The 12,285-nt window shown below is 40.7% G+C and overlaps 8 protein-coding genes across 8 annotated transcripts; 4 read left to right on the plus strand and 4 right to left on the minus strand. All coding sequences in view use genetic code 12, as the record gives it.

Annotated features, from left to right (window-relative positions):
- Window positions 1-54: 54 nt before the first annotated feature.
- On the plus strand, window positions 55-1,311 carry KGF56_003022 (uncharacterized protein; the record flags this gene model as incomplete). Its single annotated transcript, XM_049324312.1, has 2 exons — window positions 55-941; window positions 1,002-1,311. The coding sequence occupies 2 exons, from the start codon at window positions 55-57 to the stop codon at window positions 1,309-1,311; spliced, it is 1,197 nt and encodes a 398-aa protein (XP_049179867.1).
- A 9-nt stretch (window positions 1,312-1,320) lies between these two features.
- Window positions 1,321-2,985, minus strand: KGF56_003023 (anaphase promoting complex subunit 4; the record flags this gene model as incomplete). Its single annotated transcript, XM_049324313.1, has 1 exon — window positions 1,321-2,985. The coding sequence occupies one exon, from the start codon at window positions 2,983-2,985 to the stop codon at window positions 1,321-1,323; it is 1,665 nt and encodes a 554-aa protein (XP_049179868.1).
- Window positions 2,986-4,415: 1,430 nt separating this feature from the next.
- KGF56_003024 (uncharacterized protein) lies at window positions 4,416-5,141 on the plus strand (the record flags this gene model as incomplete). The annotated part of the gene is made up of 1 exon (XM_049324315.1): window positions 4,416-5,141. The coding sequence occupies one exon, from the start codon at window positions 4,416-4,418 to the stop codon at window positions 5,139-5,141; it is 726 nt and encodes a 241-aa protein (XP_049179869.1).
- Window positions 5,142-5,248: 107 nt separating this feature from the next.
- Window positions 5,249-7,030, minus strand: PUT2 (1-pyrroline-5-carboxylate dehydrogenase; the record flags this gene model as incomplete). The annotated part of the gene is made up of 1 exon (XM_049324316.1): window positions 5,249-7,030. One exon carries the CDS (start codon window positions 7,028-7,030, stop codon window positions 5,249-5,251), a length of 1,782 nt encoding a protein of 593 aa, XP_049179870.1.
- A 282-nt stretch (window positions 7,031-7,312) lies between these two features.
- KGF56_003026 (uncharacterized protein) lies at window positions 7,313-7,771 on the plus strand (the record flags this gene model as incomplete). The annotated part of the gene is made up of 2 exons (XM_049324317.1): window positions 7,313-7,326; window positions 7,411-7,771. 2 exons carry the CDS (start codon window positions 7,313-7,315, stop codon window positions 7,769-7,771), a joined length of 375 nt encoding a protein of 124 aa, XP_049179871.1.
- A 651-nt stretch (window positions 7,772-8,422) lies between these two features.
- On the minus strand, window positions 8,423-9,466 carry KGF56_003027 (uncharacterized protein; the record flags this gene model as incomplete). Its single annotated transcript, XM_049324318.1, has 1 exon — window positions 8,423-9,466. One exon carries the CDS (start codon window positions 9,464-9,466, stop codon window positions 8,423-8,425), a length of 1,044 nt encoding a protein of 347 aa, XP_049179872.1.
- Window positions 9,467-10,226: 760 nt separating this feature from the next.
- On the minus strand, window positions 10,227-11,333 carry KGF56_003028 (uncharacterized protein; the record flags this gene model as incomplete). Its single annotated transcript, XM_049324319.1, has 1 exon — window positions 10,227-11,333. The coding sequence occupies one exon, from the start codon at window positions 11,331-11,333 to the stop codon at window positions 10,227-10,229; it is 1,107 nt and encodes a 368-aa protein (XP_049179873.1).
- A 177-nt stretch (window positions 11,334-11,510) lies between these two features.
- Window positions 11,511-12,251, plus strand: KGF56_003029 (uncharacterized protein; the record flags this gene model as incomplete). Its single annotated transcript, XM_049324320.1, has 1 exon — window positions 11,511-12,251. The coding sequence occupies one exon, from the start codon at window positions 11,511-11,513 to the stop codon at window positions 12,249-12,251; it is 741 nt and encodes a 246-aa protein (XP_049179874.1).
- Window positions 12,252-12,285: the final 34 nt, after the last annotated feature.

The raw sequence follows: 12,285 nt of genomic DNA on the forward strand, positions 1-12,285 counted from the left end.
ATGAGGGCAAGGAGTTGTGATGAGATCTGCAGGCTTCCTTCTGTGATGCTACTAATGAGGTATAAACAGTTACATAGACAGCTCAGGAGGCTCCCGCTTCCTCGCGGTATAATTAGCGATGGAGCTAAAGCGTTGAAACGAGATTTTGTTAAGGAACGAGTTGATAAATATGAGCGGCTCTTTAAGGTTATATTAGAAGATGAGAAGTATCACCAGATTCCGATGCTTTTGAATGCGATTTATCAAAGGGATACGCCTTGCTGGTATTTACAGTTTCAGAAAATGCCGTATATCAGGTTGAAGAAACAATGGCCGACTCTTCATTTAATTGACGAGATTACCAACGATAAAAGACCGCTTGAAACTTATCATCGTCAATTGCAAAAACAAACACCATTTTTGGTAAGTGAGCATATTGACACTAAGGAAGGTTGCAAGAGTTGGCCTGTTTTGCCGTTGATGAGAAAATATAGTGGCCAGCAGCAGGAGGAAGGGGGGGACAATATTGGCGAGATGATTAACCAAGTTCATCGCCGTTACAAGTTCATCCTTTTGCAAAACGTCTTTGGGATAACAAAACATACATTTGAAATGGTCTATACGCCTACCAAAATGGGGTTACCCGTAAACCAGCCAACTATAGATGGTCAGTTGCGCAGGAAAATAAGTACCGTGAAAAGGGCGCTAATGGAGGTCCAGCCAATCCTTGCCAATGAGTTGGAAAAACTAACCTTTGCTTCAAAGACAAAGTTTAACCAAAATTTTTATAGATGGCTAAAACACAAACGAAGGGATCAGACCGTGCCTCAAGAAATTAAAAAGAATATCATAAAGGAACGTATCGTGAGTGATGCTCAATTTAATGAAATTGTACAAGAATATATACGCAACCAATACTATTATGATAAGGATACCCAACAATACAAAATGAACCACAAGAGGTAGAATCACAGGAGGTAGAACCATATCAGTGTTGATGACAGTGAGTACTGCTCCACTAGCGAGCAAAGCGAGCTAGTGTCGCAAGTAGAGCTACAAAAGGTAGTTGGATTTTCAGTGTTGATGACAGTGAGTGCCACAGGAGGTAGAACCATATCATTGTTGATGACAGTGAGTACCACAGGAGGTAGAACCATATCAGTGTCGCAAGTAGAGCTACAAAAGGTAGTTGGATTTTCAGTGTTGATGACAGTGAGTACCACAGGAGGTAGAACCATATCAGTGTTGATGACAGTGAGTACCACAGGAGGTAGAACCATATCAGTGTTGATGACAGTGAGTACTGCTCCACTAGCTCGCTTTGCTCGCTAGTGTCGCTGCTTATTCGATTTGCAAAACGACATATTTCAGCTTCATTGCGTCAGAAAGACAAACATAAGATGAGTTTAGTCTTATCAATCTTGGCTCAAAGTCAAGGTGCGGTAAACTTATTGGGATCGATGAAGAAGAATCGATAATTAAGAGATGTTTCTGTGTCAAGGCAATTAGATCGTTTGACCTTTGCTGGTATGCAATAACATTGGGAACAGTGGCTAAAATCGAAGTTGGCGTCGAAATAACTAGTGTAGTCTCAGTTAGGTATGTGATTATGGTTTGGCCATCCCATTCAGTGAGCTGCAAATCTTTGTGATTTGGTAGATTAAGTTTTTGTAGAAACTCAATCTTGATTAATAATGAGTGGTGGGCATTAACCTGGGAAATAATCGTTTCAAATTGCGATAAAAGTGCATCTTGTTGATTTTCCAACGTATTACATTTGTTGAACCCAAGTATATCCAAATCATAGCTGAAATGTTTTAACAATTCAGGTTTAGTCATATCGCTTTGTATATATTCCAATAATTTCGAAGTAGAGTAACTAATGCTCCACTCTTTTTCCTCCAAAATATCGATAATTGTTTTCCACCACGATAAAAGCTCGCTGAATTTTTCCTTTTGACTTTTGAAATCCCATATAACTTTATAGTAAGCCTTTATTTGAGTTTCGCAACTGTTCATAAACGTAAACAACTCGCTTACATCAATCCCCAAGACATCGTTCCACTTGCAAATGCCAATGAGTTTATTTATCAACACAATGACTCTTTCCATAGGGGATACGAGGTACCTAAAGATCTTTTTTGTCACTTTTTCATCAACAGTTTCCAATTGTTTGCTCAACCGTTTAAATCCTCGCTCGCCAAATTGGTTCAACCAGAAATCCTTTGTTGATTCAGGTATAAGGTTAGTGATTAGAATTTCAGATAGTGTAGCAATTAGATTGCCACCAGTTTCTTCACTCAAATTGGATAGATATCTATCGATCAGAGTCAAAAGTGGTTTGATCTCATTTTGAAGCTCCTCAACAACTATTTTAGTTTTGCCAAAATACTCCATAATGTGACACATGATAATAATCAGATCAGTATATAGCTTTGGGGATGACACGTTCAAATCTACCAGGACCAAATTAGCGTCCTTGTCTAGATAAACCTGATGAAACAAACCGGATTTCAACTGCTGTTGAAAATGAAAAGTAGTAGCTTTTGAGACATTCAACAATTTATTATAATTGATGGTTAGAGAATTTGCATCGTTGATGACCAAATACTCCAACTTGTAAGAAAGATGATAGATAGCTGGCAATCCTTGCAATACTGCATCCTCAAGCACAAACTCGGTACTATTCCAGTTTAAAAATTGAATATCATTGAAACAATGATCGATTATTGTCATCAACGCCCCATCATTAGCATCGTATACCTTGACTGAACTATCAGCTCCGGATAAACAGAAATAGTTTTCATGGAAAGTTATATTCTTGATAATGGCCTTGTTATTTATTGAATATAGCCTCTCTCCGTCTAAACGATAACACCAAATCGAAGTCTTGTTCATAGACTTGATAATTACATTCAATTTAGGACACCAGGTTAAAATTGAATTGACATCATTGGAAATCGGGAGTTTGCCGTTGAAAATTACGGATATAGTAGAGCCCTTCATTCAATTGCTGGAGCCTAAGTAACAACGTACCGCTCTAGTGGGAACCTTATAAACCAATGCCATTAAATAAATGTAAAGTTTTCCATATCGATTGAATTGAAAAATAAAATTTCAAAAAAATTTTACGCCGTAGCGCCGGGGAATTTAGGGCGCACGGCGTAGTCCTGCGCCCTAAATTTAATCTTCTTCGACCTATCTCCACTATCTCCACTATCGAGCAGAGCGAGATAGTGGAGCAGCGCTGACTACCTTCTACTAGTATCTGCTGGTCTCCTCCTCTACTCTACTCTACTCTCCTCTACTCTACTTCAATCTCTACTAGATTCTACTAGACTCTACTCCATTAGATTCCACTCAATTACTCTTTTTCACTAGTTTCTACTCTATTCTACTATAATCTGGTATAATCTATAGTCTACTATAATCTGGTATAATCTATAGTCTACTATAATCTGGTATAATTTATAGTCTATTACAATCTGCTCTACTGGTCTCCTCCTCTCCCCCTCTACTTTACTTCAATCTACAATATCGAGCGACACTGTCGAGCAGAGCGAGATAGTGGAGCAGCATTGACTGCCACTGACACTGTCAAGCGACACTATCGAGCGACACTGTCAAGCGACACTGTCGAGCAGCATTGACTGCCACTGACACTATCGAGCGACACTGACTATCAGGGTGTCTCTAACGACCAATAGAGTGTTTCTAATGGTGCCAAAAGCGATACTACTGACTATCTGAGTCCCTTGCTCTCTTCTTTTTACTCTATATTTACCCTCTCCCTTTCTTTCTCTTCTCTCTCACTACATCTCTCACTACATCTCTCACTACATCTCTCACTACATCTCTCAACTTGCCTCTCTTTCCCTCTCTCCCTTCTCCTCCCTCTCTCCCTCTCTCCCTCCTTCCCAATTTTGCATTTACTAGCACCGCCCAATCTGAGCTTACCGGTGTCAGCTAGTGTTGCTCCACTATCTCGCTCTGCTCGATAGTGTCGTTGCTCGATAGTGTCGTTGCTCGATAGTGTCGTTGCTCGATAGTGTCGTTAGAAATAGAGAATAGGGCCAAGAGTACAAGGTCATACACTGCTGGACTACACTTCTAGGCCATACACTTCTACGTCATATATGACTGGACTACACTACTAGACTACACTTGTAAGCCATACACTACTGGACTACACTTGTAAGCCATACACTACTGGACTACACATCTATCCTACACTAGTATCGAGCAGAGCGAGATAGTGTTTCTAGTGTCGATGTAGTTAGTACTGCTCCACTATCTCGCTTCGCTCGATAGTGTCGATGTAGTGCTACTCCACTATCTCGCTTCGCTCGATAGTGGAACTTTTTCTCGGGTCATTTTTAACCCCGGATTTCTTAAGCGCCCATCAAACATCTTTTTCATTATTAGTTATCCTAAATATGACAGATAACACTAAGGAAGAAGCACCACCTTCGTATCAAGAGGCGATAAAAACAAGTGTTTCTGCTATAACTGAAGGCTCTTCCAGTTCATACCACCAGCTGTTTCAAAGACCACCGGTACAGCCGCCTAGACCAACACAACCTTCAATACCAGCACAGCAGTATCATCCAAAACCACAGGTAAAACCACCACCCAACTCAACTCCAGGAAATCCTCCGTTACCATTTAAGTATCCAAAAAACTACAAGTGCAGAAAATGCAACAATACTGGCTACAAAATGAAAAATGGTCGAACTTGCAAAGATTGCTGGGAAGCTTTAGCTCCTCGTAATAGTTATAATTTGGTAAACAACAGTTTCCAACCCCACTATTTCGGATCTACTACATATGTCCCTTACACACCTCCTCTCCCACCGGGAGCTACTAATCGAGCCCAGTTGCCTCCCATAAGAGTGCCACCGGGTGATCCGAGATTAGGTGGTATTTTATGTGGTCGATGTAGAGGCTCGGGAATGGTACGGTTCTTATTGGATATGGAATTGTGTCCTGTTTGCTCGGGACTAGGCAGAGTTATCAATGTGCCCCAACCATTTCCACAATACCCACAATACCCACAATACCCGCAGCACCAGCAGCACCAGCAGTTTCTGTATATGCCGCAACCGCAAGGTGGCCCCGTACCCTATCAACGCACCAAAAACTATGCAGATAGGAAGCGCTAGGAAAAGAAAAAGTACTATATAAAGAGAAATGGCTAATGTTGATAATGGATTCTTTTGTTGTCAATGGATTCTTTTGTTGTCAAATACATAGTCTAATTTTTTTTTCTTCACTGATAATTTGAAGGGTATTTGAAACCAGAAAGTTCGTAAAAGTTTTCCTTTATGTTTCTTATCGAAACAAATCTCGTTAAAATGTTGCCACTACCAGCTTTATCATTTGTACCCGAAGCTCTTGCACCTCCAAACCATTGTTGGCCAACAACTGCTCCGGTGGATTTATCATTGATATAGAAATTACCAGCAGCATATCTCAACTTCTCTTCTGCTAATCTAATAGCTTCACGATCTCTAGCAAAAATTGATCCTGTCAATCCATATTTGCTTACTGAATCTATGGATTCGATAACCTTGCTAAACTCTCCATCCGGATATACATATGCCGTTAATATTGGCCCGAAAAATTCCCTTGATAAATACTCATGGTTCAAATTGCTTGTCTTGATCAATGTTGGCTGGACATAGAACCCCTTGCTTGAGTCGTATGATCCTCCACTAACTATTTCCAATTCTGGATCCTGCTTAGCATCATCTATAGCTTTGGCCAATTTGTTGAACGACTGTTCATGGATAACAGGACCCATGAACGAATTGAGCGTTGTTGAGTTAGAAGTATCTCCAATACTAATTTGGGACATTTGACCACACAATATATTCTTGAATTCAGGCCAAAGTGATTCTGGAACATATAATCTAGAAGTTGCTGAACATTTCTGACCCTGATATTCAAAAGCACCTCTCAAGGTAGATAATACCGAGTGATTTAATGAAGCACTAGGGTGAATCAAATGGAAATTCTTACCACCGGTTTCACCAACAATTCTTGGGAAATCCCTATACTTGTCCTGGGCTACATTAGTGCTGATGTTGTGGTACAACTTCTTGAAAACATCAGTAGATCCTGTGAAGTGTAACGCAGCGAAATCCCCATCATTAATGACTATATCACTAACTGCAACAGGGTCCCCAGGAATAAAATTGATAACTCCTGCAGGTAAACCAGCTTCTTCCAAAACCGTCAATAATAAATAATTGGATAATGCAGCGGTGGCTGAAGGTTTCCAAACAACGGTGTTACCCATCAATGCCGGAGCTCCTACCAAATTAGCAGCAATAGCGGTGAAATTGAATGGAGTTACAGCATAAACAAAACCTTCCAATGGTCTATACTCTGCGCGGTTCCAAACACCTGGTGATGTCTGAACTGGTTGTTGGCCATACAATTCCTCAGCGTATTTCACATTGAATTTGAAGAAATCGATCAACTCAGCAACACAATCAATCTCGGCTTGATATACGTTTTTACCCTGACCCAACATTGTTGCCGCCAACATATCGTATCTGTACTTTGTTGAGATCAAATCGGCAGCTTTCAAGAAAATCGCTGCTCTATCGGTCCACGAGGTTTGTAACCATTTTGTTTTAGCTGCTTTGGCAGCATCAATTGCTGCTTGAACATCCTCGGTGGTCACTTGCGACACATCGGCCAAAATCTGCGAGTGATTGGCAGGGTTCACTTGAGGCTTTGTTTTCTCCCTATAGATTTTCTTGCCGCCAATAACTATAGGCACCTGCAACGTACTTTCATCGGTGAATTTGGTCAATGAAGCTTTTAGCAAGTCCCAGTCTTTAACATCATTGAACCCGAAATTCTTGACTGCTTCATTTTGGAGAAATGGTGGTGCTTTGACATGCGCTAATTGCGACACGTGTCTTACAAATCTACCGGCAACCACCAACTGCGACACCCGTGTTTCAACTGCGAATTGTACCATCCTGCGGCCTCCTGAGGCTGCTCTAGCTGCTCTAGCTGCTTGTGTCAACTTCAACATACCTTATACTTTTTAATACTTCCTTGTAATTCCTTGTACTTCCTTGTACTTCCTTGTACTTCCTTGTAATTCCTTGTACTTCCTTGTACTTCCTTGAAATTCCTTGTAATTCCTTGTACTTCCTTGTACTTCTTAGTGGGGGGGAAAAAAAGTGGCTAGTGTAATTATAAAAAGTGTTTATAACCAATAGTGATTCCAATCTCAATATATACTTGTATATATATATCCCAATACTCCTCCAATTCGGAGTTGACAAAGAAAAAAGAATTCAACAAGACTAAGATGAGCATCGGGGGGTATGTCGAAATATGGGTGAGATATAGCGAGGGAAAAAATAGAGTGATCCGCGAATATTTCCTTCAAGGGTTTACGTTAACGAGACAACACTATCGACACACTATCGAGCGAAGCGAGATAGTGGAGCACATTGACTACTCCAACTCTGACTACACCAACACCGACTACTCCAACTCTGACTACTCCAACTCTGACTACTCCAACTCTGACTACTCCAACTCTGACTACTCCAACTCTGACTACTCCAACTCTGACTACTCCAACTCTGACTACTCCAACACCGACTATACCAACTCTGACTACTCCAACACCGACTATACCAACTCTGACTACTCCAACACCGACTATACCAACTCTGACTACTCCAACACCGACTATACCAACTCTGACTACTCCAACACCGACTATACCAACTCTGACTACTCCAACACCGACTACACCTGAAACTACCCTTTTCATCTCTCTTCTCTCTCTCTTTGTATGCACGTTACATTGTCATAATATTAGATGATAAACTAGATACGTTATATTGTCATGATATTTGATAGATAAACTAGATATATCGAGCAAAGCGAGATAGTGTTCTAACAAGCTACTGGGTGTTGCTCCACTATCGAGCAACACTATCGAGCAAAGCGAGATAGTGTCTCGATAGTGTCGCTCGATAGTGTCGCTCAATAGTGTCACGAGATTGTAACAAGCTACTGAGTGTTGCTCCACTATCTCGCTCTGCTCGATAGTGTTCTAACAAGCTACTGAGTGTTGCTCCACTATCTCGCTCTGCTCGATAGTGTTCTAACAAGCTACTGAGTGTTGCTCCACTATCGAGCAACACTATCGAGCAAAGCGAGATAGTATCTCGATAGAGTCGCTCAATAGTGTCGCTCAATAGTGTCACGAGATTGTAACAAGCTACTGAGTGTTGCTCCACTATCTCGCTCTGCTCGATAGTGTTCTAACAAGCTACTGAGTGTTGCTCCACTATCTCGCTCTGCTCGATAGTGTCGCTCTGCTCGATAGTGTCGCTCTGCTCGATAGTGTCGCTCTGCTCGATAGTGTCGCTCTGCTCGATAGTGTCGCTCGACAGTAGGACCACTAATTGCAACTTTTCATCAACTCATCGACTCTCGACTCTATTTTTCCTTGATTTTCATCAAATACTCTTCTCGAATCGTCTAATTTTCTATTGACTTGATTCATTGAGTCATCCCATCTATGCATATCACCAATGAGATCACTTATCATTTGGTCTAAACCCTTTGCAAATTTTATTGTCTCGTTGACCTCGCTATGTATATTGTTGAGAGTTTTCAATCTTTGTAAAAGGGCAGGTGCATTTTTGGCATAATTTTTCAAATTGGGAAGAATGGTATAGATATTGTCAATCTTATCCGACTTTATCTTTGGTTCTTCTTCGATACCAAATACTTTTTTGCTTAATTCCAATTTGTTGATTTCTTTGAAAAGAGATTCAATGTGTTCTTCAATAACACTTATGCTATACTCTGGATGCTCTATCACGTCTAATCTTCTTTTAATCTCATTGATTGCAAATTGAATCGATTGTGTTCGCTGCGGCGCTTCTATACCTATCAATTTTTCAATACTACTTAGCTGTTTCTCGAAATCGGCCAATTGTTGTATTTCCTGGGTTTTGTTGGTTTTGGCGGTGGCGGTGGCGGTGGCAGGTTTGGGAATGCTGAAAATTGCGTCTAGATTGAGTTCCTCCTCTTGAAAAGCTTCCAAGGCACACTTGTCCTCGTTGGTGGTGTTTTTCAACTTCAATAATATATCACTCAAATTACAAATTTCTTCTTGCGTTAAAGAACCGCGATCATCATTGGTAAGCTCTTCCAACTCCCTCTTAATCCTAGCGATTTTTGCCTCTTTTGTCTCGTAAGCCTCCTTCACCTGGTACCCATCTAAATTAGTTACGTTTCCTGAAAAGTCAAATCGACTGTTGATGATAATACTCTTTAAAAATTGTTTCCTTGATTCTTCAAAATTAACATTCTCAATCTCGGAGCTTTCAGAGCCAAGTTCATCGACATTTCTTTCGGTTTCCGTTTCTGTATCTGATGTCTCAAATACCTCTTGGCTGTTGGTATCTATTCCCGGTAGTTCATTGAACTTATACATGAGCCAAATACAACAAGGGGTTTGAAGACGGACCTATATATCCATTTCCCATCATCAAGCTCATCGACATCGATCACCGTATAAAATAGCGATATTGCTGCTACCAATTGTCGTGAGATGCCTCGTCAACACTATCGACCAACACTATCGACCAACACTATTGAGCAACACTATCGAGCAGAGCGAGGTAGTGTTGTGACAAGCTACAAAGTGTTGCTCCACTATCGAGCGAAGCATCTAGTCAAGTCTCTAGTCTCTAGTCACCACTATCGAGCGAAGCACCACTATCTAGCTCTGCTCGATAGTGTTGAAACAAGCTACCGAGTATTGCTCCACTATCGAGCAAAGCGAAATAGTGTAACGAGATTGTAACAAGCTATTGAGAGCAAGATAGTGTTTTAACAAGGTACTAAGAGCAAGATAGTGTTCTAACAAGCTACTGAGAGCAAGAAAGTGTTTTAACAAGGTACTAAGAGCAAGATAGTGTTCTAACAAGCTACTGAGAGCAAGATAGCGTTCTAACGAGCTACTAAGAGCAAGATAGTGTTCTAACAAGCTACTGAGAGCAAGATAGCGTTCTAACGAGCTACTAAGAGCAAGATAGTGTTCTAACAAGCTACTGAGAGCAAGATAGCGTTCTAACGAGCTACTAAGAGCAAGATAGTGTTCTAACAAGCTACTGGGTGTTGCTCCACTATCTCGCTTTGCTCGATAGTGGACAGCTACTGGGTATTGCTCGATAGTGGCGTCTATGCTATTACTATTTAGTAACAATTTGTACCACATCTTCATCATGCACTGGGTGGTTCAATCCACATTTCTGCGGCGAGTGTTTAGCGCTCGATCCCCAAACCATAGCATACTTAAACTGGTTCTTCATATCCCTATGGATTGCATCACACACTTCCAATACCGTACTCTTATTCCTCACCACCATAGGGTCGTTCAAATTGGGCGTTACTCCTCTTCGTTTAGTGTATAACCTCAACAAATCCAACTGCCTCCATATCTCCTCTTTCAAATCTTCGATACCTAAATCTAACTCGCAAGACATGACAACGGTATTTGGCTCCCTTGCAAGTCTATCGCACTCTTCCAAACTAACAGCGTCAATCTTATTGTAAACGTAAAGACATTTGATATAGGATATATGTTTCTCGTTTATCACATCGATAAAGTCGTCTACCGTGACATTTTCATCTCTTATTAGCACATGTGCGTTCAATATCTTGTAATCCTTCAAAATGGCACAAACGAGTTTTTCATCGAGGTATTTAGGCGGTATGATTGAGTTCATCTTTACACCGCCTGTCTTCTTCAACGTGATTGTTACATTTGGTCTCAGTTTGTTCAATCTTATCCCCATCGATTCCAACTCATTCTCCAATATTTGCCGTTGATCTTCACTTTTAGTAGCATCCAAAACCATCAAAATCAAGTCTGAGGTTCTAGACACGGCAATGACTTGACGGCCTCTTCCTTTACCCTGCGCGGCTGCTTTGATAATACCGGGCAAATCTACAATTTGAACCTCGGCTCCATTATATTCCAATATTCCTCCAACCGATGTCAAAGTGGTGAACTCGTAATTAGCAGCTTCAGATTTGGTGCTGGTCACTTTGGACAAAAACGAGGATTTACCAACAGACGGGAACCCAATCAACGATACTCTAGCATCTCCCGCTTTAGCAACCTCAAAACCTTGGCCTCCTCCAGAGGAGCCTTGTCCTGGTTGCGGTTCAAGTAATTCTCGCCGATATCGTGCAAGCTTACCTTTTAGTAGACCAATATGATACTCCGTGGCCTTGTTCTTTTGCGTCCTCGCTAACTCTTCTTGAATCTGTGCTATCTTCTCAATAATACCCATCTTTCAACAACAACTACCACTTCAACAACCACTTCAACTCAGTCACTCTTGATGAAAGAATTTGGTGGAATTTAAAAGGAAATTGAAATTGAAAAAAAAAAAAATTAAAACTGAAAAATTTGGCTCATCTCCATCTCATCGCATAAGATATTCAAAGGTTTCCTGTACTTATTTGCCATGCCAAAGTATGCTAAAGGAGCTGGAAGAGCTGGGGGAAGAGCCAGAGGTAGTAATGGTCCTATAGAAGTATCAAAGGCCCTAAGTACTGGATCTTCGGCCAAACTTAAAAAGAAAATAAGGGATATCGAGAGGGCCTTAAGGAAGCATGATAAACTACCGGCAGATAAGAAGATAGAATACGAAAGAGCTCTCAAGGCGTTGAATGTTGAATTACAAAATGCACAATTGCATCAAAAGGAAAAAGCCAATGCGTCCAAGTACCATATGGTTCGGTTTTTTGAGAAGAAAAAGGCGATACGGAAATTGAAACAGCTACGAAAAACATATGAGGAGGTTGAAAAGACTCAAGTTAGAAAGGATATCAAAAAGGCAAGAAAACAATTGAAACACGGAGAGGTTGATTTGATGTATGTAGTATTATTCCCCAAGTCTGAAAAGTACATTTCCCTTTATCCAAGTTCAAATGAGGAAGATATGACGGATCCGAAAGTAAAAGCAGGAGTAAGGAAAACAGAAGCTCAAAGAATAGAGTTTCGAAAGGAAATTGAGAATTTGATGGCTTTGGGAAAGATCCCATTCACAGTGGACGACATAATACAGGGTAAACATGTTAAATTCGAAGCTGAAAATACTCATCCATCTAAGGAGATCGACGCGCCTGTACCAAAAGATGATAAGAAAGAAGGAGGAGGAGGAGGAGAAGAAGAAGAAGAAAATGGGGACGATTTCTTTGAGTAATAGAATGCTTGGAAAAGTATCATCCTTAATAAAT

The sequence above is a fragment of the Candida oxycetoniae genome, assembly GCF_023343755.2.
Source record: "Candida oxycetoniae strain CBS 10844 chromosome Unknown scaffold20, whole genome shotgun sequence".
NCBI classification, from domain to species: domain Eukaryota; kingdom Fungi; phylum Ascomycota; class Pichiomycetes; order Serinales; family Debaryomycetaceae; genus Lodderomyces; species Lodderomyces oxycetoniae.